The 26,986-nt window shown below is 44.4% G+C and overlaps 1 protein-coding gene across 4 annotated transcripts in view; it reads right to left on the reverse strand.

Moving 5' to 3' along the window:
• Positions 1–10,468: 10,468 nt before the first annotated feature.
• The window catches only part of CHST11 (carbohydrate sulfotransferase 11), a 152,808-nt gene continuing 136,290 nt past the window's right edge, over positions 10,469–26,986 (reverse strand). For all 4 annotated transcript variants that reach the window (XM_031600032.2, XM_031600031.2, XM_090143436.1 and 1 more), the window contains exon 3: positions 10,469–11,934. In XM_031600032.2, coding sequence (XP_031455892.1) covers positions 11,086–11,934 — 849 coding nt within the window. In that variant the 3' untranslated portion in view covers positions 10,469–11,085. The remainder of the gene's footprint in view (positions 11,935–26,986) is intronic.

Here is a 26,986-nt window from a genome sequence, read left to right on the forward strand (position 1 = left end):
TGGCTAGGTTGTTCTGTGATCTCTAATCCATTCCCAACCAAGTCAGTCTATTCTGTTACCTTTTGGATCATCATTTTCCCATATGTACTCTACATCAGCTTTCAATATATGAAGGCTGGGGAAAATAACTAGTAGAGGCGTGTTTTATCATTAAAGCATCATTCTCATACTCGCTACAGAAAGGGTTTGTGCTGAATTCAGTGGAAATTTGATCATGATACTTTAGAAAATCCTGTATTAACAGATCACAAGTAATACATGGTTAAAGCTGAGAACAAAAATGTTTAATATATATGTAAAATGACCGTATTTTCTGTGGGTACCCAAGAGTAGTAGTGTATCTCTTAGTCATTCAGCATTGTCAGACTTAGAGGACAGTGAGTTTCTCAAGTGGAAATACAGCTGTACCCCCATTCTGGATGGGCTTTACTTTCTCTGCAGTTAAAAATTTAATTTGATTTCAGCCCTGCTACTTGTTAACATAATATGCAGGAGAGTTCATCATATGCTCTATTTACACTTCTGTTTCTCAGCTCTAACCATACTTGAAACTTGCTGCTTCTTTTATTTAACCAGCCTGTTAATGTGATTGAACATTCTTCAGATTGCTCTTTCAAGGGTTTGTTCCTTTCACAAGACTTGATAAAAGTCTTGGGAGGCCTAGGAAGTGCTTTCCTTCAATAATTTTAAATCTTTTTACTAGTGAAGGAGATTACTGAATGAATTATTTGCTAGACAACTTTGGGAATAATCGACTTCTTAGTAGTGCCTTGAAATTTAATATCTACAAGTTCTCTGATCTTACAAGTTTCACTGTGAACAAGGACTAAGAAAGATTTGTCAGTTTACTCATTTTCTGTTGTCTCCTGGTTTTGATTAATGAAGTTGTTGCCGTGCTCTGGCTGAAGTAGAACAGCATTCTAGTAATATTGACATTCTAAATGGTTTTCCAAAAATCATGATCAATAACACTTGTACAAAGTCAATTTATATTTGGAAAGCAATCATCCAGTAGGCTGCTTTCCTGAGAATCTTTTTGCTATGGCTGCCTTACATCATGCATAGCTGTATTTTCCAATTTCAGTTCAAAGCAGGTGTTTGTCCCTGTGTTGACATAACCAATTTTTTTTCTCTCTCTTGGAGTATCCAAAGTTCTGGAGTAATGTTAAATTTTTCATTTCAATCGTTCTGAGTACTAAGCCAATTTTTACTCAACATTTTACTAAGTGAAAATACAGACATGTCCTATTAATTCTAGTTCTAGAGAGATGGATGGTAGCTTTCACTTAGAATAGAAGTCTATCTCTGGAATTTGTTGATTTTCCAAAATAGAAGTTAGCTCTTAGAGCTTGACTACATTAGTGATCTGAGGACAACTCAAGTACCAAGATTATCTGAATTCATTACAAAAGGGTAGATGATTTCGAGATGCAAGTCAACTGTATTTATCTAATGTTCAAAGAACAGCTGATCACTCTTCCCTCTGTTTCCTATTTGAGATCTCAACTACTTAGAGTCTTAATGCTTTGAAATTGCATTTTTGCACTAAGTGCTGTGGAAACTATGGTCCTCCTCTGGAGTGGAAGACACTGAGGCCTTTAAAAGTGAACAAATAAAACCCTGCCAAAAAGCCCTGCATGCCATTTATACAAAATGAAAGATTTAAAATGCTGTGAATTCCGATACTGAATTCAGACACTCTCGTTCCTAGGTTTAATGTCCAGCTGGCCTTTGCTGATTAAATTTTTGAAGACTTTTTATAAATCACTGAAAGACAATCCTGCCAAAAAACATGAAACCTGGCTCAGATGCCATGTCTGGTTATGTCCTATGGGCATGAGACTGAAATGGTAGGTGACAGTGTTAGCCTCTTAGGGACAACTAACTTCCTTGCTTAGAGCAAAGCCTGACTGTAGAATCTTGGCATGAAACTGAATATGGCACTAGATTGGACTGGCACTACAATCAATGTGCAGTACTTCACCTCTGTCAGCCCCATGGCTGGAAGAGCAGCCATCCAGACAACTGTTGTGGTACAGTTTATACTGGTTGCAAGATAAGATTTTTTGCGGAAAATTGGGAAGTAAAAAATGTCTGCACAACAATTTGTCCAACCTTTTGCTCTGCCCCACGCAGGGTGTCTCAACCATCTGCTCCCTTTCTCCTTTACTGTGCTGGAATGGGGCAGCGTGCATATTGTGCTGCACTCCCTGTTCTCAATTCTTGCTGGAAACACAGGAAGATGCAGAGATGTCCGTTGGATCAGAGGAAGTCCAGTTCCACTGGTACAAAAAATTTTAAACACTTATTAAGGCATGTAAATATTTTAAAGTCCTTCTGATGAGATTATTGCATGGCATAAATGTTTAATAGATACAGAATCTGCACTTAAAGCCCTGATTAATGGAAACACACCTCTGGAATATGTATAGCTTTCAGAACAGCACTAAGAGAGACAAGCCTGAATGTCTGCAGCACTCCTTACCAGAAACAAAATAATGTCCTTTTCCCCTACGAAGTCTCTCACAACATGTACTCATTTGTCAAACATCATTAAGTGCTCATCTTTACGACTGGTAATTCTCATTCAGCAGCATCACGCTCCTTTTGTGGCAGATGATCAAACTGAGGTGTTCAGCACCGAATTAAACAGGAGCCAACAGGGGCCAATTCTCTGGAGTGCCCCAGGCCCAGCATTGCCACCGGGCAAGGGGAAAGGGTTGTCCCGCATGCTCAGCACTGGGTACAGGTTTGGGGCTGCAATATATGGTTATAAAGCTATTATCTTCCAAAGAAGGGCTGCAACAGTGGTGAAGTGCCATATTCTGGAGGAAAGACACATGAGGAGCAGCTGAGAGCCCTGGTGTGCTCAGCACAGAGCAGAGGAGCTGAGGGGAGGCCTGATGGCGGCTGCAGTTCCTCACAGGGAGCGGAGGGCAGCGCTGAGCTCTGCTCTGTGTGACAGCGACAGGGCCCGAGGGAACGGCATGGAGCTGTGCCAGGGGAGGGCAGCTGGGGGTTGGGGACAGGGTCTGCACCAGAGGGCGGTGGGCACAGCCCTGAGCTGCCAGAGTTCGGGAAGCTTTGGACATCTCTCTCAGACACAGGGTTTGGCTTTTGGGTGGTGCTGCGTGAAGCTAGGGATTGGACTCAATGATCCTTGTGGGTCCCTTCCAACTAAGGATTTTCTGTGATCCTGTGCTATAAAACCTTTCAAGTTTGGGACAAAAAAATAGAGGCAGCCACGTTTGCTCTGCATAGCAGACTCTGAGGGTCATTTGTTAAAAATAAACCGCTGTGAGCAGCAGAGGGCTGGGATGCACATCCTTTAGGGTGCTTCTCCGCTGCCTGGTAGCCTCCAAAGAGAAAGGAAGCACCAGGCAATGCATCACGGCAGCATTCAGTTTACATCTGTCCTGAGATACATCTAGATCTGGTCAGTAAGATCTCTGGTGCAGAAGGAAACCATTAGCCACCACTGCCATCTCTTAACTTAATTATCCCTAGGCTCTGTTGGATCAAAGGCAAGTGTGAGTGCGTTATTTTATTTCTAATCAGGAGCACACCTGGCTAAATACAGCTCCTGAAATGTTCTGCTGGAGGGCAAAAGAGCATCTCTGTTTCCAGCTGCAAAACTTTGTTCACCTGAAAAGTTCCCTTTGCGTGACAATTTAATAATAAAAGAGAAGTTGGCAGTAACACCCATCACAAAGACTGTGACAGCACCTGCAACCATGGGGCAGCCTTAGCCTGGGTTAAGGGCTGGAGGACACTGTTCCTATTGGCTTCAGGTGGAGACTCTGTCATTGCAAACAGATCACACAATGTCCTAAACCTGAAAGCAGGAGATCATTTCCGAAATGCTGACCTGAGGAGTTTCCACCTGACATCTTTAGGCTCATGAAAAATGAGGCTGGAATCCCAGTGCTGCAAACAAAGTGTGCAACTCTGCACTGAGAAACTGTGAGGGAGCCTGCGTGCCATCGCCCGGCTGCATTTCCCAGCATGGAAATGTTCATTCATGTTCTGTGTGTGTCATTTGTAGCTTTATATCTACCTCCTGCCAAAGACTGGCCAGGCAGCCTGAGCCACGTTGCCATAAGCCAAGCAGCTTTGCTCGCTTTGCTGTAGTTGGAATGCTTTTCTTTCATTTAATTCTGATAATGAAACTCCCAGGACTTTCTGCAGAGATTTTGCATCTTAAATTTCCTCCCGTTCCTTTTCCATATTTACACAGAGTTAATTTCTCATCTGAATTTCTCTTAGCTGTCCCTTCTGCACCATTGACTTTGAGGTCTTTTTCCATAAAAAATAATTGTGGAGTTAATTTTTGAAATTCTCCTAAAGCGAAAAAGGGAGGCTTAAAAGCATCTGCTGGAGGAGCGATACATATTGCACATAAAATCTCATTGCATACGCAGCAGTAACATTTTTATGATATAACAGCAACATCCATTAAGATACAACAGCAAAACTCTTACGTTCTTCCATATTGCTGAAGGAAATACCCTTAATAAATTACATATAGCTCCAAATCCAGGAAGGAGGAGAGTAGAACAGGGACACCCACAGCTAGATCAAGGTTTTCAGAGCCCCTCCATCCTGACCTTGGGTGGATGGAATGAAACTGTTGTCTCTGTTCATTCCCATGAGAAAGCCCCACACTCAGCCCTGAGATTGTGCCGGGCCCAGCAGTGCCCTGAGGAGAGCAGTGCCCACCCTGAAGCCCAGCACGCTGCAGCCCGGCCATGCAGCATATGGGAAAGCATGGTTGTGCATCACTGCAATAGGGAAAATAAAGTTGGTTCTTCTCTTTCTTTTATGAAGAAGGGTTGAGGGAACTGGGCTTGTTTAGCTTGGAAAAGAGAAGGGTCCAGAGAGACCTTATTGTGGCCTTCCAATACTTGATAGGAGGAGGAACGGCTGTTTACAAGGGTGAATAGTGACAGGACAAGGGGGAATGGTTTTGAACTGAGACAGGGGAGGTTTAGGTTAGACATTAGGAGGAAGTTTTTCACACTCAGGGTGGTGATGCACTGGAACAGGTTGCCCAAGGAGGCTGTGGATGCCCCATCCCTGGAGGCATTCAAGGCCAGGCTGGATGTGGCTCTGGGCAGCCTGGTCTGGTGGTTGGTAACTCTGCACATAGCAGGGGGTTGAAACTAGATGATCATTGTGGTTCTTTTCAACCCAGGCCATTCTATGATTCTATGATTCTTCCAATAGACTTTTTTCTAGAACCTGATCTGCATGTGTTAGGGAAGGTGGCTCTAAGATCTGCTGTCCTTTAAGCAGAATGAAATTAGAATGTAATCTTTCAAAAAATTCAAGCTTTGGCAAAGCTGTAAATGCAACCGGAAAGGCGAGCTATTTCTGTGTGCCACCAGGAGCTTTGTGTGCAATTCTGTGCGGTGCAGCCAGTGAGAACAGCCCTACACAGCACTCTGGGAAGCAGATGCTCCAGTTTCCATTCTGCCGCTGACTGTGTGTGCTTTTTTTTCTCTTTTCTTCCTTGTTTCCTAGATTTTAGTTTTAAAATTACAGTAGAATTAAAGGAAATTTTTCATCCAGATGAAAGGTTGGGAAGTGATTGCAGAAGCTCATGCCCACGCAACACCCAGTACAACTGCAGGGGTTGAGCAGGACGTGGCTGTCCCCTTGCATCCCTCCAGACTCCATGGTCACCCCTGTGCCATCTCTGCTGTCCTGGGGCAGCAACGGGCATCCATCCCTGTGATGTGGGTCTTGCAGAGGCTGTGGATGGTGGCAACTTCCTTAGCCCCGTGCACTGACAGAACAGGGTCAGGTTGCTTTGAAGCATGTGTGATCGCTGCCAAATTGCTGGGGGAGGCAGAGCAGTCAGCACGGTGGATGAGCCAGGCTGAGCATTCGCTTCGTTTGAGACCTCCTTAATGACCTCCCTTAGATCAAAACCATAGAGGAAACAAATGAGCGGTGTTTGGCGGTGTGAAGGTGGTTGTACTCAGAAAGGCTGTGTGCTCAGGAAGCCAGGCTCCTCATCTGCTTGTTACTTAAGGTGTGTGGAAGCTTTAGTGGTGGAAATGGTTTTGGTCTCCACATTGTGTGCCATGGCACCTACTCAGCATATTTCATATTTTCTGCTTAAAGCTCTGCCCCCATTGCGAATAACAAAGCTCATAGTGCACTCTATGAAGTTCAGAGCCTGCAGGTCTGTTTGCCATGGCCTGTGCTGCACCCAGAATATGGCATCCAGTTTTAGGGCTGTCCTAATTCAAGGGGTATGCTGAGTTGCTGGAGAGGGTGTTGTGATGGGCTATGATATTCAGAATAAGGCATATAACCTACAAGGGGAAGGGTAAGTATCTGGCCTCCTTAGTTTGGTGGTGGCATGGTGAACTGGGAACCTAATGATGGGGACTTTCTACTATTGATAGAGAATGGATGCAAATTGAAGGCTGAGTCTCAGAGAGACTTGGATTACATTTTTGCTGGGCAGATAGTACAGCACTACAACAGGGCACCCAGGGAAGCCGTGAGCCCTCTGTCCCTGAAGGCACCTTGGCTTGTCAGACCTAGCCTAGTTTTGGTGACCTTGAGCAGCAGGCCCAGGTGAACACCAAGTGCTCGTCCAACAATGAAGCCAATGAAGCCCCACAGTGAGCAGCTATTTCCTTAAAGTAGGCTTTTCCTAAATACTTAATGGTTCTGATTTCCTCACGCAAGTTTGTGTTCAAGACTGCATGCTGCAGTCTCAAATCAACAGCCCTCATCTTTGTTGGCCAAGAACTTGGGGAGGAGGGGATGCTGGTGGATGACATTAGCTTTCCTGCTCCAAAGAAGTAGACAATTTTGAGTCTTCTGCTGGTCCTACCACAATAATCCGTTGTGAGAAAGCAAAGACTTGTGAACAAAATCCCAGCCCTGAGAGTACGAGTCAGAAATAAAGCACACAGAGAGGAATTTTCTTTCTTCAATTTAATTGAAGTTACTTAGAAAAATAATCAGGCTTGAATGGCTTTTTAAGGAAAGATTCATGAGCAGTTCACACTTGTGTTGGCAATGTATAATTTAGCTTTTTTCTTTATTAACAGTATATTTAGGTATGAGGAGATACTTTTCTACAACAAGCCTTCTACTGCATACAAATAGGTAAAAAAAAAAAAAAAAAAAATCCAACCCCACATTGATGTTAAATTATTCGTACACATTGTATTGTGCATGCATGTAAGAAAATAACACTCTCTGTAACAAGAGTAATAGTAAGGACAGTCCCTTTTTGTACCTGAAAAGTGCAGCAGACTACAGTGAAACCCTAAGACATCTGGGGTTAATTTCTAAAAGCACTTCAGCTCGTGAATTAGTTCACTTGTCTTATGCAGCGCGTGGTTCAGGCAGTTTGCAAGTTTCTGTGACAATGGGCATGGTATATGAAAAGGCTGAAGGATGGGAGGAGTCAGGTTTATGGGACCCCATGTCCTGGAGCCACCGCTGTGTTTGGATGGGGCTGAACTCAGGTGGGCTCCAGGTTAAGGTGTTTGGGGTGAGCAGTGCCAGGAAAGGGGCTGTGGGATGGCTGCTCCTTGGCCCAGGCTCTGAGGGAGCTGGTGGCAGAGGTGGGACCGTCCCTGCTGGTTCCTCTCTTTGTTCACCACTACTTGACTACAACTGATCACAGAATCAGGAAAAGGCCTCTAAGATCACCGAATCCAACCGCCAACCAACCCTCACCATGCCCACTGACCATGTCCCTCAGTGCCACATCCACACGGTTCCTGAGTACCTCCAAGGATGGTGACTCCACCATTTCCCTGGGCAGTACCTCCTTCCAAAACAGCATCTCCCTAGCTGGTCCTTGGGACCTCCTGCACACATTTGGGGTTTGAATTTTGCCTGCTCATCTCCTGGGACCAGCTGTGGCCACAGCAAAACTAAGCTCCAGAAGGAGGTGGCACTTCAGGAGCAGATCAGACCCTCTGCTCCTCCAGCTGGGAGACCCAGTGAACGTAGGAGGTGAAAGCAGCCCAGGGCCAGGCTCCTCTCTGCAGGAGGTGGCCACCATCTCACCGTGACAAGGAGGTATAGCAGTGAGCTTCCTCCTGCATGGGGGCAGGGAAAAGAGATTGTTTGTGGCTCAGTCAGAACAGCACACCCAGTAGTCTGAAAAAAACCTACCCAAGCTAAATTTGTTAACATTTGTGGTCCTCCTTTGACCTACTGAGGGCTTTGTGCTCAGCAGGCAGGATGTGGTCATACCCAGCGCGCCAGCTCTTCATCTAAACAGGAATCTCCAACTCAAAGCACCCCAGAACATATCTACCATGTTACATCGACAGATTGTAGCAGTTTGGGATTGGGGTTTTCAGAAAGCATGAGTTTTTAAGTACCTCTCCTGGCTGCGCAGAGGCCATTTCAGGATCCAGAACCCAGCAGGGGGCTCTGTGGGGTAACCAAGGCCTGCTCCAACAGCAGCAGCCCTCAAGAGCTCCTGAGAGGCCTCTTCACCTGCAAATTTCAGAGCTGCCAGATGGGGTTGTTTTCTCTGCGTCTCCAAAGCGGTGAATGCTAAAGAGAATATTTAAAAACGGATAAAAACGTGGTGCTGAGAGCAAAGCAAGTATGATAAGAAGAGGGACAGCGCGTCCTGCTTGTAACACATTCACTTTCTAAAGTAACTTTTTTCCTAAATGAAAAAATTGAAATCATATTCTGTTGAAATGGAGTAGCTGAGACTCCTAGACAACTAAGAAAATTAGACAAAATTGTTCGCGGCCATGGGTACAACACCAAACAAGCACAGAAACTGCTTGCAGGATATACTGGGGAAAGGAGAATCTATCCTTGTACAGATGTATTATTTTTTTAACAAACACATACCCACTGAACTACAGCCAAAAAAAAGACAGGGCACACTGAAATAGGCACTTGCAACAGCTCCATGTACTCAAAATGAGACAAAACTGCTTTCAAATAAAGCGCTGCTCATCAAGCAGCGCTTGACCAACTGAAGTGATCAAAAAGCACTCAGGAATTCAGAGCTGTTGGATCCAGCAGCCAGCGCTCTGCTGGGCATTCGTAGTAATGGGGTTATAAACAGGAGCCGGGCTACTGTATATACTGTTTATACTGCTGCAGGGTGGGGGAGAGATTCTTTTGGAGGGCATGATAAACATGGCCCGAAGCCTGGGTAAGAGCAAGCACAATTGCAAAAAGAGTTCAGCTGTTGTTTGCTGTGTTCATTCATTCATCACTAAGATCCACTCAGTGACTTGTTTTTGCAAAATCAGACAGACCTGTGACACTTCTTTAACCACGTGGTGTCCCGGGGGCTGTGTAACTCAGCAGCCATCATCAACTGCTGTGCACTGCGCCTGCCAGGCTCTGGCTCCATCTAAGTTTACCTAAATCTGCTTTTCTTTTTGGAAGCGTTGGGTTTGATTAAAGAAGACAGACATGCAGACAGTGCAAACCCCCACCGTAACAAACAACCTTAGAACAGATTTTAGGTTCCCATAAATGTCTCAACTAAAGCCTGTGCCAATCACTTCTCTTTTGTTCCCTGAACAAAACCCCATGCGAACAAAGCCTTGCAAAATCAAACCTGCCCCTTGTCTTTTGGAGAGCTGTGGTTTGCCTGGTGGTGTGGACAAGGGCTGCAGCCCTGAGGACCAAGCAGCGTGCTGCTGGCCCATGCCACTGGAAGAAAGCCTCTCCTTCCTGCTCCAAACACCTGTTGTTGGCTCCAAACCAGATCCCAGCCCTGCTCCTATTGCCCTCACGGCCACACATCTCATTGGCATTGCATTAAAGCAAGCAATACAACCACCACAGAGATGTTCACCTTAGATAAGAAGGCTGTATTGTAACACTAGACCTGATTTAGATGAAATATTGACTGGTGGGAAACTAGAAACATTCCTGTCAATTCATCCCTGTCATATTCAGTGGCAACTGAAAAAAGAAGATTCCCCTTTTCCCCATAGGAAAAAGCCATGAAACCAGCATGTCGGAAGCTTGGAGACCTATTTTATTGCCCTGCATGCTTAGAGATCAACACAAAGATGACTTTCTGATTTTTTAAATAACATGCCAGCATCCTTTCTAGCAACATATCATGACTGGTGGTTCCTGAGCACGTTAGCCAATTCTGGTTGCCCATCTTAAGATCAAGGAGGAGGCACAACTTCTAGAGGCTGAGCTCCCTAAATCCCCCATCTTGGATATGAATTAAGTGAACACCAATTGCTTTGGGCATTCAAATATCCTCACGGTCACATTCAAAGTGACAATTTTTCAGATGGAGCCATCTGCAAATCCACATTCATTTGGGTGGGCAGCTTTCAAATTATGAGACAATGGGACTCATCGTATTCTCGATAAAACGATTAAGTCCAGATTTTTTAAAAAACAGTTCATGGTTTCTCTTCCTAAGGACTACATTCGCATTTCTTGTAATCGAGGGTTTAGAGATCAGTTTAGAGATCATGTATCTATGAAAATCGGTTTTATTTTTCCCTTTCAGGGTAGAAAGACAGCTTTATAGTACGTTTAAGTGCAGTATCACTTTCTAAAGTAGTTATTACCATAATTATTCTCAAGGTGTGTGGTATCAAGAACCACTCCTGTATTTACCTGCATGAAAGCCTAATGGAAGAATATTACTATCCAGAGAAAAGCTCAACGGAAGAAAGAATAAAACCAAACTCCTTTTGTCCAAATGTTATCTTACCTCTGTTCCTACAGTAAAACTTCCCAAGAGACCATGTTTTAAATAAGTATAAATAATATTAATTAGAATTTGAGGAACACAAGATCAATGAAATTCACCAGAACACAATTAATGTTTTTTTCAACAGTGTAGCAGTATTATTCATTTCTACGGCTAGATCGTCACAATCCTGTTACCCTGCAAAGAGAGCTGTCCTTTCTTACAGTTGATTTAAATAATTTTGACTGTGCTGCTCGCAGCATCATTCAAAAAAAAAAAAAAGAAAAGAAAAGAAAATTATTAATTTACAAAATAACCCACTCTCCATATTTATTATGACAAATAAAAATCTTAAATAAAACAGGCTTTCTCTCCCCTCTCTCCCCCCAACCCGTCCCTCATTCCAATTTCAGGTAGCTTGGCACTGAGTAATTGAACATTAAAAAATCAAGTTTGTAGACTTCATACAGCTGCGTTTGGTGCTCCGAGCTGATGTTCTGGAAGAACTCTGTGGTCATTTCATCAGTAGTTCTCGTTGACTTTGCATAGGTGGGGAACTTCAGGTAGTTGCCGACTCCTGCAAGCTGGAGAATGTAATTCGAATCCTCTTCGAGCGTTTCGTATTTTCCTATGAGGTCATAGTGAATGTGGCAAGGGTGGCAAAGGGAGTACACAGTCTGCCAGTGCTCGTTGAAGGGCTCTTCTCTTTGGGTGTGCGGGTCGATGAGATAGGCCACAAACTCTTCAAATTTCACATCGTCGCCTTTACGCAGAGCTTCCTGGGTCGCGTTCTTCCTCTGGCGCCTCACGATTTTGGTGCCGTAGCGCTTGTGGAAGGAAGTGTTGTACTTCTGGGTGAACTTGTTCCTGTAGGCTGACACCAGTCTCTCAAAAGGCTCACGGACAAAGAGGAACTTCATGTAGTTTTTCAAACGGTGGTTGATCTCTGGGATGCTGTACTGGTTGAGGGTCTTCAGGTTTGAAGACACGTGGGCTTCGTTGGCTGGGATTTCCATTGGATCGCTGTATTTGCCTCTTCCCGTCAAAACCATCATGACTCTCTTCCAGTTTGTGCAGGCCACTTTAGGGACGTAGCAATAGATCATTTCATGATCTTCATCCACCACCAGGTGTTTGAGATCGTTGGGTGTCAGCACGCGGCGCTTCCTGCTCAATACGCTGTTTGCTCGGCACGTGTCTGTCACTTGGTCTCGTCTAATCTGATGGAGAATGGCTGTGTTGGACAACTGCAAGGAAAGCACACGAACCAGTAAGTCAAGCAGGTTGGAAGCATACTACCTTTTTGCTTGCTATACAATTCAGAGAAAAGTAGATTAGTGCCTGTAGAAACTTAAAAGAGTTCACTATGAGGCTGAGTAGAAATGTTCCTACATGATAAGATAGAGGAGCCTTTTTTGCCTCCGAATTTCTTGACAAGAGCTGCTGAAGTGCTGTTCATATTGATCAGGGTTTTGCTTTGAAGACAGTGCAAAGGAGCACAGGCACTTACACATCCTGGTGGCAAATGTATTTACACAAAACTCACAGCCTGATGTCATCACTGCTTTTCTGAGCCCTGAAAAACCTATCCCCAGTCCACAATCCCTCTTCCTGCCACAGCAAGCATCCCTGCCTGACTGCCGGCTGCTGAGATGGGGTTGGAGTACACCAGATCTGGAAAGTTTGTCAAAATGAAAACTGCGTATGGTTTTGTTGCTGATTTCTTTTATTCTGGATAATTAATAATCTCAGCTTGTCTGTTGGCTATGACCTTGGCAAAAGACATGAAGCCAATGGAGACTCCTGCTGGTCCCTAGCGGGAACGTTCACTCAGACAACATTTCCTGAAGAGCAGGGAGAATATCAGCCATAAATCTGCCTCTCTGCTAAAGCCAGACTGACAGAAAGAAAGAGCACATGGCCTTCTAACACACACTGCATATCTTCACCCACAGCCCTTTATTATTTTGTTAATAGCTCCCTAATTTTCTACTGTTATTGCTACTGGATGCTTTGGAGAGGCTGTAATCTGTCTTCAGGGGAGCCCACAGGGCCCACTGGGCTGCTGCACAGCAACCACCAGCTACCACACTCTGTACAGCATGATTTTCTGCTGTAATGAACCCCCTGGGAAACAGGGACTGTTAGGCCAAGCAAAGGACAACGCTGACACGGGGCTCCAACCTTTGGTTATTCAGAGCTACCTGAGGTGTCCCAGCATGGGCCCATGTTTTGCTGTGCAGATTGCCCTCACTGCTATAAATGCCTTTTTACATATTCTGAATGAATTTTATCACAGCAGCGGGGGAAAGGTTTTGGTAATGACATTTACATTTACTTAATGCTGCTTACCTATGGATTTCAAAGAGCCTTATGCACAGTAATTAGTTTAGCCTCAAAGCCAAGTATTAACGCAAGTATTGACCTTCCAGTCCGATAGGCAAAAGGTGTGAGATGACTTCTTGAACACTGACTCTTTCAAATGTATTCATCTAATGCCTTCTAGGCAGATCAACATGAATCACAGGATCCTACAGTGAAGCAGCTGAGGCAGTGCATCTGCTGGGGGCAGGGGTTGGCTTCTGAGCAAGTATTAAGCCTTCCCCTCCCCTGTGTAACACCCTGGGCAAGTGGCTCTGCACAAGCTTGGGGCCCCATCTCTGTTTTCAATACCAGCAGTCCCAATTTAAGGAGAAAGGTCAACAAACAGGTTCATAATGCAGTTTAGAGGCAAAAAAAAACAGCACACAACAAGATCCCTGAAAACACCTTAGCGACAAAAAAATGGACCTAAGCCAAATGTAGGACATCTGAGCTTTGGAATGAAAGAAGATAGAACTACTACTTTTATGGGCAAACCCTAAAAGCCCAGACTTCATCCACCCAAGGGCAGCAAAAACTTTTCAACACTTCAGTAGCCAACAACCTTCTCTCTGTGCTGCAGAAAGATGTTCTTGAGGGACAGGACACACCAAAGGCACCTCAAATTTCAACAGGAGGATTTTTCCTTCAGGCCAGCACATGTGTGTCTAGCTTAGGACCTCTGTATTTTGCACACTGCCAACCACCACTCTCCTTGGATTCCTTGAGACCTTCCACATCTCATCTCTTTAGTCCCTTGTTCAGCAAAATGTTGGCTAATGGTTAAAACATGCAGTAGCCCAGTGAGTCCTTCATTCAGCTTGGCTCAGCTTTTGTGCGTGTGTGGTATCCCCCTGAACACTTTCCAGGTGCATTTCAAGGGTAGTTTTGTGTCGGAGTCCAAGAGAGAACACCAGTGTGAAACACACTTCACGTTTCCTAGGGAAATGACTGCTCAGGAGTTTCCAAAGTAAGACGTTAGAAAGCAGTTGTCATGGACCACACAGATTTTTGGAGAAAATCCCCTTTTCATTAGGAAAAAAAATAAATAAATAAAAGATCAGTATTTCAATCTGTGCTATCCTCAGAGTGATACAGAACTAGCGAGCAGCTCTCCACTGGTTTCTTACCAGGGAATAATTTACAAAGCACTAAACAAAACCCTATTTGAACACAGAGACTTACAAATTCTCTACAGACAGATAAAATGCCCAAATCTCTCTCCTCCTGTAGATTATCCGTCAACATCATAAAGCACAGTACTACTGTTTGCCTCTGGTTGCAGTGTAAAAGTAAGAGAAGCCTGTAGCTACCGCTACATTACAATATGTTAATGCACTGTCCTTGCTGGTCCTGGGATAAACACAGAATTAAGTGGATGAGATCCCACGACCTGTGTTAGATAGGTCAGACTTGATAATCTAATGGCTGCTTTTGCCCCTAATCTATGGATGAGTCCTTGTGGAGCTGTGTTTTGCTCCTGATTTCATTCCAACATCAATAGGCTAAGCACTTCCTCTCCACCCATTAACATTAATGAGATTTTCAAGCATTTGGAATAAGGAGAAGAATGCAGCCTTACCATTTGCAATTGCAAATGAGCTTGTGCTGCATTAAATTCATTTAAAAGGCAGTGCTTGTGCATTTAGAAGTGGTACTTGCCTCCCACTGTTAACACAGAAGAAATATGATGAAATGGCACCAAAGTGGTCAGCTACATTCGCTAAACGTACACAAGCACCCTGAGGCCAGCTCTGCACCTGCTCCAGCCTGACTGGCAACATGCAACACTCAAATAGCAACGTAATGATGAAGAGATATTGCCCTCTTCTCATAAACTGCAGTATCACTTGGTCTGGTTGATGGATGAGGAACCATGTAGGAAATACAGCTTTGAAAGCTCCACTTTATTCTTTTTCCCAGACTTCAGTGTGTTGTGCGGTGTAACGATCCCAGCCCTCCCAACGAAGGTGATAATCCAACAGCCTTATTCTCACTGAATATGCTCTCAGCTATTGAAAGGAAAACATCCCTTAGAGATTTCAGAAGGTAGAGACAAGAAAACCGAAGGGACAGGTATGTCGACCTCCACGGATGGCAAAGGACAAGTCAAACCCCTTAGGGTCATGGATGCTCATCCCTCAGAGTTGTACACTCGGCTGAGTCCTGAGAGCCGGATGCTATCCATGGTCCCTGCTGATCCCTCAGTTCAAGAAGCCACAGCAATGGCTTAAATCCACCCTGCTTTGGGAGAGGGCTCTCTGTTCAGTGAGGGTTCTCTGACAGCAGGGTGGGGGCAGTGGGAGAGGCAGTGCCCCGCTGCCCTCCAACAGCTCAGTGTGGCCTTCAGCTGGGCCTTGAAGGGCTTGGGAAGGTGTCTGATGGAAGCAGAAAGGACTGACAGCAACTGAGTTAAAAAGGGAAGCAACACAAGCAGTGGGAGACTCCTAAGCTCAGCAACGCTTAAAAGACAAAAAAAAAAGCAGTCTGGTGACACTGACACCAGAAGCTTCTTACCTCCATCAGTCTCAAACTGTCACAAAGAAGAACACTCAGTCCAGCAGGCCCTGCAAGTGTGGGTGCCTCGTGCACAGCCTACACGGAGCTCTGACTGTGACCGTCCCCAGTTCCAGCAGGAGGTGAGGCCGTGGCATTTGCACCATTTAGGGCTGTCCCTCCATAGTGCACTAGAGAACAGGCTGCCAGAGAACACACATACATGTGCTGGCCACCTGACAGCCTTCAGCCCTGGCACGCAGAGGTTATTCCAGGTAAATCACAGTAATGAGAGGGGAGGTATTTCTTTCTGACTGCTTAGGCACAGCAGGCTAAAATAATCTTTAATGGCCTTTTCCAAGCCAGACGGTCAAACAGCATGTTCAGATTTAAACACAGGACATTTTTAATTATTATTTTTTTAAACTGAGCAGAGTTTAAAAAAACTCTGCCGTGTACTGCAGCTCAGGAGCAGAGATCAACTGAATTCATCGAACTGCCTGCACTGAAAGCACTTTTTGAATGGAAAAACAGGAACACCAATCTGTCGTTCAAAAAATCCAACCCTAAAACCCAACACAAACTTCATTAAGCTAACCTCTCTGTATAAAATGAGCATGCAAAGAAGTATGCCATCACAATGCTAAAAGACAGGGGTTTATTTGTTCCCATTGCACTGCCCGCAGCTGCAGCTTGTTGCCTGCTGTAAGTAGGCTCACCAATCATTGATGCTGGAAGCGCTAACATGACATTGGGCATGGCAGACTGAAGGGCCAAAGTATTTGAGTCAGTTTAAAGAAGTGGATCAAAGAGGATAAATACTGTGATGGGTTTGCAGACCCATGCCCCGCTATATTGCCATTTCTTTCTCTTCAGTTTTGTATTAACAAAGCCTTTGCAGCTGCCTTTAGCTCCTCAGTTACGTTCATGTTTGAGGTTTGACTTCTGTCCTGTGCAAGAAATATGCAAGTTGCTGAGCATTCCTGTTATCTGTGGTTCATCTCCACTGCACTGGGAGTTGTGCCTATCCAGCAGCACTGCTAAGCTTACCATGAACCAGAGCTCATCTCCAACAACATCTTCTTAAGAAGGTGAACAGAGCAGACCCATAATCCACTGAAAGCAAGATCTTAAAGTGAAAAGTGTCAGGCAGACCAACTATAGGTGGCACTAACAGTCCTGCTTATGTGACATCTACAGCCACTATGAATTCATTTGTCTGAAGGCTCTCAAACACTAACAGCTCTCCTTCCTCCTGCCCATCAACCACACCATCTGAATTTTAGCAGGTGCTTGAGATTTATTATGTAAAATATTTCTTAGTATTTATATTTTCCCAAATGTTTACAGGTATTTTTATTTTTAGTATGATGCTACATTTGAGCACATTTCCTATCTTATTCTCACATAAAAGACATAGATACAACTGTTGCAATCTTGATGCATTGCCTTGAAGTTACAAACATACTTCAGACATCATTTTAGAGGCTGGCTTTTAAAGTTGAGTTCACAACTGCTATGCTTGGTGTGCATGCATTCTTTCACCAAGTTCTATACATCTAGTTCAGTTATATAGTCTGATTTTTCAGTTATATGGTCTGATTTTTTGGTGGTCCTGTGCGGAGCCAGGAGTTGGTCTTGATGATCCTTATGGGTCCCTTCCAACTTAGCATATTCTGTCACTCCATGATTCTAGATTGTTTTCTTAAGAACACTCATCATTAGACAACAAATGGGAAGTAACCAGGCTTCACACCTCATAGTCCGAACATGAACACTTCTAATAACTGACACATAATTATTAATTACTCTTTATAGATTTATACAGATGACAGAAAAGAACAGGCATGTGAATCAAGAAAACAAACCTAAAAAAATAAGGAAATTTTAGATAAAGAGACTTAATTAAACTGACCTGGTAGTAGGTTTGAAATGTTTCACACATTGATTTATTTGGCATTTCATAGTATATTATTCTTGATTTTACTTTTTCATAAAAACCTCAGAACTCAAACAACCCTATCAAAACCTCGACCAGTATTTGTTCAGAGTCCAATAAAGCAGACTAGAGAGTAGACAATGCCTATGGGAGATGGAAACGTTTAACATCATCCCTGAGAACTTGCAGATGGACAAACTGGAATGCAAATTTGCTATGAAAATGTCTGTACAGAGCGGCTGAATAGTAAAAGATAAGAAAACTAATATTAACTTACTTAGGAGCATTTGTGCTAAGAAAATGTTAGAGACAAATCGTATCCTCTGAAGAAAAACTCATAAAATATTACAAAGCCGCTTTCTTTTCTCCATTTAATTCATTGAACTTACTGCCCCACAGAGAAGATAAGGCCAAATAGGCATTTACTTCAAGTAATTCTCTGTATTGCAACTCAAGATAACCATGCTATTTTAAATTCCCACTGTACAGAATACACTGGAGCTATGAAAAAGAAAAAAAACAAGGATCAAATGTTTTGTGGGAAAACCATCTTACATAGCAGCTGCCAGCACTGTATTGTTGCAAATCCTTAATACCAAATATAGGTTTGGATTTGGGAAGAAAAGAGTGAGCTTCCTTTAAATGACAATGCTTCCTGTAGGCCTGACCATCTCTGTGAGCCTTTCCATTCCCATTCTATTAGAGATTGTCTGGTGTCAGGGCTCATTCAGCGAGTAGGGCTTGGGGCTGACAAGATGAATGTACACACTTATAAAAGGTCTGCTTTGAACAGGAAGATGGAAAAGTTGGAAGTGCTGGGGAAGAACAGGTAGAAAGATTGACGGTCTGTCCACATGGGGGGACTGAACTGTGTGTCCATGCATATCTTGCAAACATGGGACAGGCAAAATCAAAGTGACTGAGTTTAAGAGAGGAAAGGAATCACTTGGAAATACAGGGAAGCAAAAAATCTTAGAGCCAGTGTGTTCCCTGGGACATAATGCACAGAAGACAAGCTTGGAACCTCTCACTGTATGTACAAAGAGCACATTGCTGTCATCGTCTCAGTGTTTCAAGGCAGCTGTGGAAAGGGAGGGGACAAGGGGAATTCAGCAGAGAGCCAATCCGTTTTTCTCTCATGGCCAAACAAGTGGATGAGACCCAGGGCTGGCCCTGACCTGCCGTGACAGATGGGTGATGGCAAGAGCTGCACTGCCATCCTGCAGCACGGTTCTGCCCGGGGCCCAGCCTTGCCACTGTCTCGACAGGGGAGGACAGCACGTGATGGATCTGCCTGCTCCCGGCTCATTCTTAAGTGCTGCCATAAATCACTGCTTGTATTAAAAAGCTGAAAGGTCTGGATGTCTTATGAATTTCATTTTGAAATGAAAACTTTCCAGCCTTTCCCGTCCAATGCACACACACATGGCTGGAGCCCAGTTCCACCTGTACGTGCAGCCTGGGAGCTCAGCCACGGTCCTGCTAACCTTTCCTAGTCCCCAGGCACAAATGTTCTGTGACAGGGAGAGGGGACCTTGCAGTGGGATGCAGCAGCATGCCATGTCTGAGGGCATGAGGCTGTGCTGGTGTCCTCCCATCTGAGTGGAAGTCCATGGCCTCTAGCCTCCCCTTGGAGACCCTTCACTGTGAGCCACAGAGCAGGACAACCCAAGCCCAGGAAGAGCTCATGCACTGTGAACCTCAAGTCCACCATTTGCTGTACTATGCTACTGCATCTCTACTTGGAAGCTACAGACGTGGTTTTCATTCGAGAGCAAGTTAACAAAAGGAATGCCTGGTTTATCTGCAAGTGGTGCACCAGGAGGAGCACTGGGCTGGGGTATGGAGTCAGCCAGGGTGGAGCTGGGAGTAGTCCTTGAAAAACAGAGCAAGGAACTGCATCTTAACGTAGCAGGCATCCAGCAAACAACGGAAACACTGACATCTATTTCTCTGTTGCAAAACGTTATAATAGGAGGGGTGAGATAAACTGGGTGGAGCAGGGAAATTGGATGAAGTCGATAAATTCATAAATACGTAAAAAAATCCAGAAGGAGAAAGGGAATAATCTGTTCTTTGCACTGACTATGTAGTAATAGAGCTAAACAATAGGAACTCATTCTAGATGTGGGAAAAATCCCAATGGAGAGGATAAGGTACATCTGTGCTGAAATAGAGTGAGGTATCTCCAGCATGAGAAACCTCCATGAACCTGCCAGGAAAGTAACAGGAGAGACCGTAAGTGGCTCTGCCATGCGCAAAGGTATCTCTTTGCGAGTCCTCCAAAGCCTCCCCTTGTATCTCTGGTCTGCAGCTTAGGTGTCACACAGTCAAGTAGAAACACTTATTTTCTTCCCAGCAGGATACCCGCTATTTTAACTGAATACAATTTACTCAGTCTCATGCTAAATCAGAGTAATACATTTCCAATTTTTAACTCAGCGTGCGATGCGCCAATATTGCTCCCAAGCTTTACAAACCCAAATAAGAAAAAAACCAGAAGATAGTTGCTGCATAGTTGGTTTCTTTACATATAATTCAAAGTCATTCACAACCCATAGGAGGAGAGGGGCACCACACAATGGCTTGTTTAGCTGTGCTGAGCCCACGTCCCCCACCACTGGGTTGGGTGCTGTGCATGGCAGGAACAAGAAGAGAGTTTGTCTTGCATCTTCGTTTCTTTTTCCTCATATAAAGACCCAAATGAATTCATCTGGAAACAGATTAGAAAAACACCTAAATCCTCTGGATAGTGGATTTTTTAATCTTTAACTACACTACTACAAATTAACATTGAATTTCTTTTGCTTTCATTTGTGAAGCTCTATTTTGCTCAGATGAAACCTTGCTGCTCCACAGGTACCTTTTTCTGGCCCATTTATCCACGCTGCTTACTACTGTTCACAGAAGGTGACTAACCAGGGTTGCTCCTTCTCCACAGCCTTAATTACAGGACCTCCAAAGTTCTCACCTTTCTGCCACCATTCCGCCTGCTTGAGAAGACAAAAGATCTCTTCTATTAAAACGCCAGCATCCATCTATAATCTTAATTACAATAGGCTTCCCAGGAAACCTTTCTGCCACAGAATGAAAAATGATTCTGGGTTAATAACACAAAAGCCTGTTTCATCGAGAGCTTCCTAGCTGTGATTCTTCTATCCTGAGACAAATACCAGCAATTCCAGTCCTCAGGGATGCTCAACCCCAGAAAGCCACCAGCATTCAATCCAAATCTGGTGCTATCAGGATTAGGCCCACAGAGGGACAAAAGCAAAAGACTAAAGATGCACTGCAACAAAGGAGGGGGATTTGTTTGCTTCTGCAATGATTTCTGACTTTTTCTGCTTTAAATCCTGACAAACCTGACAATGTCTGACTTGCCACATTAAGCCCTCTTACATCGGAGCACGTGGGCAATGTTAAAAGTAACTTTTGCCAGTGGTTAGCACAACAGGAAGGTACAATTATTAGCAAGAAGCCTTGTTATTCTTCCTCATCTCTACAGCTGTGTTTACTGTGATTTCTAAGGATCTCTGTCTCATCTAATAACAGATCCATTTAGGCACTGCTGTGTTAGCTTACAAAGGAAGAACAAATTCTTAGTATGCTGTTTAAATGCCTGGTATTTTTTTAAACCATTCCCTCAACTGAAAGAAATGGCATGTAATCTCTTCTGTTTTTTTTACTGTTCGGTCTTGTTTCAACCTCCCAGGTCGGTCGAACAGAAAAGGCCACTCCAAGCTGTTGTTCCCAGGGCCTTTCTCAGCTTGGCCAACCATGATCTCCTTGCTCCTGCCATGGTTCCTGAGCATGCCAGGTCCCTGTCAGTCTCTTCTATGTCTCCTGATGGCTCCCTCTTCATTGCCCTTGTATCCTCATTGCACGCCCCTTCGCACATCAAATCCCCACAGCAGGTCCTTGCTGCCCCTGAGGTAACCACAACACTCACCGAGGGGATGAAAAGAGCAGGGGGATCCCCCTGTCCCGTCCCTTCCTGCCCACCAGCAGCAGGGCCGGGCAAGTGGGAGAGCTGCCAGGCAGCAGCCCTGAAGCCCAACTGAGTGAGTTGAAGCATTCAGCTGTGCACACGGTGAGAAGCAAGAGCGTGTGCCTGATGGAAACGTGCCCTTTCCTCTGCAGCAGAGAACAGGGTGGCTTCTGTCCCAGGCACAGGGCTGGTGCTGTTCCTGCTCCTGCATGGGAGAGGGCTGCCATAGGCTGCCAGCAGTGCAGCCTCCCTTCAGCACAGGTAGCACACAGCATCTTGGAGTTACTCTGAAATGCACTTATAAAGAACCAACAGACACTGCAACTAGATTCTGTCCAGGCTCACTGAGTAGAGCTTGTCCTTTTCCACAGCTGCCGGTGACAAGCGCTCAAGGGTGGGGAAAAGCAGCAAGTTCACAAGTGCTGGAACAGCTGATACTCCTGAGAGGAGAAGCCAATCTAAATTACAGTTTACAAGTAAGGGTCCTGTCATTTCAGGCTCTGTGCAGTTGCTTCCACGCACCAGTTCCATACAAGGAAGGGCTGATGGTTCCTTGCCTGGCACATGACAGCCTCGAGCACCACTGAGCCCTTCACCCCAGGGGGGATCCTGTGGCACAAACATCTCCCATAGACACGCCAGTAATTAACAACAGATTTTGCCCTTTGAATGTATCATGTTTTGGACAGGATGCATCAGCACGGCTGTCTTAGAGATTAACAGTGGCCTTGAAATGCTCTGAACCCTTTTAGCTTTGCATTTCAAATATGAAAGTGATTTTGTGAAAGTCCGCTTAGCCTGTTATTTCTAAATCCCTTCTGGAGGTTAATGGTAGCTGGAGCAGGTCACCATGTGAAGGCCCCATTTGCAAGGACCACATTTAAATACTTTTGATGTGGCTTTGATCTGCAACTCTACATCCATTCCCATACTCCATCCCCATGTGTATTTTCCAGCTAGCACAAGTAGGGAAGTCTTACAGAGCCTCTTCTCAACTCATTCTGTTTTTAGAGATCTCCTCTTCCTGCTCCATGACCTAACTTTATCTCTGGCTTTGTTTTGTTTGAAAACAAGCTTCATTCACAAGGCAAAGCATTACATGGGATTCACTGCCCTCAGGAACACACTGCAATTATATTCAACTCACTACTGCCATTCTTTTTGCAAGTGCCAGTGGATACCTCCACATTCAGTCTCTTCCCCCAGTGCTCTTTAGAAGCAGACAAGGCCCCCCCCCCCAAATTTAATGTCACTGTGTACTCCCAGCCCCTTGCTAATGCTATACAGATAATCCTAGTGATTTTAAGGTTAGCCTTAACTGTTCACTCTGCCTGAATTTCTTTTTCACTCACGTTTCACACTGCTATTTCTCACTCTCTTCAGCTGCTCTCTACTTATCCTGCACAGCATCTCTATTGCGAGCTGCACTCAGTACCACCAGAGCTGAAGCTGAACTTTCAAACCCATGGAGGGCTGGGAGCAGAGGCGGGAGATGCAAACATTTTCAAAGGAAAGCATAAATGTTAAACAGAATGAGTTAGAGGCTGCTCCGTAAGACACTTAGTAGTTTGCAGATTAAGATAAAGCAGCTACCATGCATAGCTAGTTTAAACCTGATGCAGACCATCTGCTCCTATTTCACTTTTAATGATTCATGCTCCCTTGTCTGCAGCTCTAGCGAGAGAAGGACCACCTGAGCAGAGAGAAACTGACAGGTTCACTTACACCATTTCCAGAAGGAGAAAACACTCGCCAAGTTTAGCTGAGAAAAATGGAACTGCCGAGCAGGCAGAGAGGCTATACAGAGCCTGTGCATCAGCCTAGTGACAATTTTAGTTCCCTCTTCATCTACCCTGGCACTGAAGGCAAGATCAGGCCCTTCTTGTCCTCCCTCCCCTACTTACTTTATCTGGACCAAGTGTGATCACTAAATCTTAGGAACTGTTGGAATTACCACGAGATCTCTCTGTTCCCTGCAGTGAGGTGGTGCAGCAGTCCTGAAGGCAACAGATGTGCACATTCAATGGGAATAAATGCTAGTTCCCAAACAAACCTCAGACAAACTGCAGAGGAATCTGCAGGTGCTGGCAGGATGAATAACTCCTCTTGAAGTTGCATCTGGAACTGCTACTGCAGACTGAGGTCTGGGATAAAAATAATACTTATCTGGTCTTCTGCTGTCTGCAAACTTCAAAGCACACTGCATTATTCCTGCTTTCCAGATGTGGGAACCAAACCACTGAGAACTGGTCCGGAGTTACTGCATTTTTCTACCCTCTCACAGGGTGAGCCTTTGTCCTCCAAGAGACCCTCCTGACAACCCTTCCCTGCCCGGGTTGCAGCAGGAGCCCATAGGAAGCAGCTAGTTTGAGGCATGGTAACCCACTGCTATCAGCACGTCCCATTTTCTGTGATTCTGCTGGTATTTTGAGATGAGATGGGGAAGGAGAATGGAGAGCTGGTTCTTTTTCAACTCTGGTTCCCAGTACTTCTCTGGAAGAATTTTAGGACAAGTTCTCTCTTTAAATATTTGTCCTCCCTCAAGTTTCTAGTCCTCTCAGTTACATAAAGGTCAAAGGATTAAAGTGCAGTCTCAACATTCAGGCTGAGAAAATGTGGCAGTAAAGAATTCTGTTATCAGCAGATCACAAGTATTCAAAATGTTTGGTTGAGACTTGCACGTTCCCCCTTTTATGCCTTCCCTAACCAGTATTTATGAGATTCACCATTGGGTGTAACTTCTGTATCAAGTTGGTGTTTACGAGAAATTATTAGCACACAATTAGCATTGCCTGTTATGAAGACACATAGCAGCAACACACACAACAAAACAACTACTGGATACAACACAGAGATCTAATGCAATGTCATCAAAACTCAGCACGATCAGAGCTCTCCAAGATGTTGTACCAACTCACAAAAGTCCAAACAAAGAAAGGATGCACACTCATTTGATTTTTAATTTGATAGTTTGAGTTTGCCATACCCTTGAAAATAACTGGTATGTTATTGAAAAAAATACAGTTCGTGGATACATAAGGAGCATGGCTGGAAGTAGGAGGAGGCACTTTATTTTCTTGCGGAGTCCTGTGTTCACTGCAAGCAACAGAGACTTGGGAACCACAATTTTCCTCAAGTATCTGTAGTATCTTGGCAGTATTAAGCCAAAACAGTACAGTTTGGAGAAGCAGCGCTTCTAGTTAGAAGTGCTAGAATAAGCTAGTTAGTGGGTACAGCTTAAATGAAGTACTGTAACTCAGGCAGCATGGCTTTAACCTATCATAGTGTACTTGCTGCATTAAGAACAACCAGAAACATGGTAGAGAAGGTGAAAGGAGGCCTGAAGGAAAAAAAAGTAGTTTAAGCAATCCCAGGGGAAATAAAAATACCCACTAGCAATGTCACAGGCTGCCTGGGAGCAGCTCCTTGGGTTTAACTGGCATCTCGTCCTCAACACTGGCACAGAGAAGGATGACCACTCTACAATGCTTGCCCGTGGAAGACAGTAACAAAAACTGGTAGACAGATTTTTATAACATTAAACCCCCCTCCAAGGGAACAGGAGAATGAGAGTCTGGCTCTGGCATCAGAAAGTGAAGGAGAAATAACACGCAGAAGAAAAAGGCCAAGCTGCATCAAAAATACTGTTCCTACTTCTCTAGGCTGCAGGGTTGCTTTAGAGAAGCTCTTGCTTTTGATGGCAGAGTATGACATCTCTGTGGGACAAGAAAGGAAAGAAAAACAGAAAAGCCTGTGATAGACAAAAGCTACTAAACACAAGAGACTGTCAGGGGAATTAATATTTATGAAATGCAAAAAAAGATTGTGGTAAAGTATGAGATAACACAAACCTAATAAAAGCAGAGCTGTTCTGGATTAAAGAGAAGATACGGAGCCTGCAATCTGGTTCTGTACTATCAAGAAACAAATTCCCCTCTGTATTCAGGCAATGTCAAAAGAAAAAAAAACATACAAAAGCCCGATCCAAAAGTCAATGAAGTGAACAGAAAATTTCCCCCTGGATTCCAGAAACTTCGGTTTTGACCCTTTAGGAATTTCTGATCCTGTTAAGAACTAGAACCAGCCCCTACAGACATCCCACTGCTCATCCAGAGGCACAGAAAAATGCTACGGATCCAAAGGTTTACTCCCAGAAGTTAATAGCTTGTCTGCTCAGAAGCATCCCAAGTCCTGCCATGGGTCACTGGGGGCACGTTACCTGCAGTGCTATGGAGGCAGTTATTTTTGAAACTGCGTACGGGAGTTACTCCACTAATGGACTCTTGGAGCCTTTGAAAATCTTTCCCATTACAAGCGTGAGAGAAAAGATGCTTTCACTCTGAAATCCTCCTCCTGCCATGCAGTCATACTGTACCATACTCAGTGTACACTCTAGCCATCTAATTTTTAAAGCGCGACTGCTTTGGGAGAGGAGTATGTTTTATAATCCTACTGCATCTCTCTCTTGAGAAGCATTTCTTCTGACACCCAGCTAAAGTTTACATTTCCTTTTTTTTTTTTTTTCCCAATTACATATATCCCTGGCCAGAAGATCACGCATGGGGAAATAGGTCAATTCAAGAGGTCTGAATGAAAACCACTGTGACAACCTCAACTCTGTGCTTGTTTCTCTGTGGGTTGATTGCCTGGATGAGGTTTTCATTTTAGGTAAGGTTGTTTTTTCATTTCCCGGCATGGTTTGCTCTGGTTTATGCCCAAGGACTTGCACTAACAAAGTCCCACGGTTCTGTGAAAGGAGTATAAACACAGATGCTAATCATCTGAAAATTTTACCCTTTGCACTGTTTTCTTCTTTAATAGAGCTTCTCAGATAAGGGGCTTCAGACGATGTAATCACAACCTGTATCCCCAGGCTCAGAGTTACAGAAACCACATAAAACCACTGCATCCCTTCCTCACAAGTATCACATTGGAAAGAGCATTTGCCATGGCGAAGAGCGAGCAAGCCCTCATCCCAAAGTACTTATGCTGCAAGTGGTGGATGCCACAGAGACCCAAACCACTCAGGTACTACTCGGGGGATCAGTCCTTGGCACCCAGGAGCTGTCCTGATTCAATGGGGTTGCTGATCCTGAGCAAAGGCAGAGCTGGGTTAAGATTGGGATCCCATGGCTGGGTTACAGACCTGCGCAGGTAACTGCTCCTGGCAGCACAGGCTTCTTTCCAGGGAAGAGAGAATGAGTCTCTAGAGAGAAACGACAGGTCACGGTGCAATTCCAGCCTATTAATATCATTTAGAAAGAAAAGGAAAATCCACATCGGAGTATTAGTAAAAATCAGGTGTCGGAGTGCAGGGAATGTGAATAAAACACTGCATTAAACTACTGCAGTTTTGCTCTACCTCAGAACATAAAATTTATTGAATGGCTCCCAGAAGAGGAGAAAATGGATCCGGCACTCAGCAATAAAGTCTATAATTAGGTGTTTTTTTTTTAATAGAAAATTCACAAACTGTGCTCTACTCCTGACAATTTTTGAAGTGCTGGCTGGGGAA

Source organism: Phasianus colchicus, chromosome 1, assembly GCF_987193195.1.
Source record: "Phasianus colchicus chromosome 1, bPhaCol1.hap1.1, whole genome shotgun sequence".
In the NCBI taxonomy this organism is placed as follows: Eukaryota; Metazoa; Chordata; class Aves; order Galliformes; family Phasianidae; genus Phasianus; species Phasianus colchicus.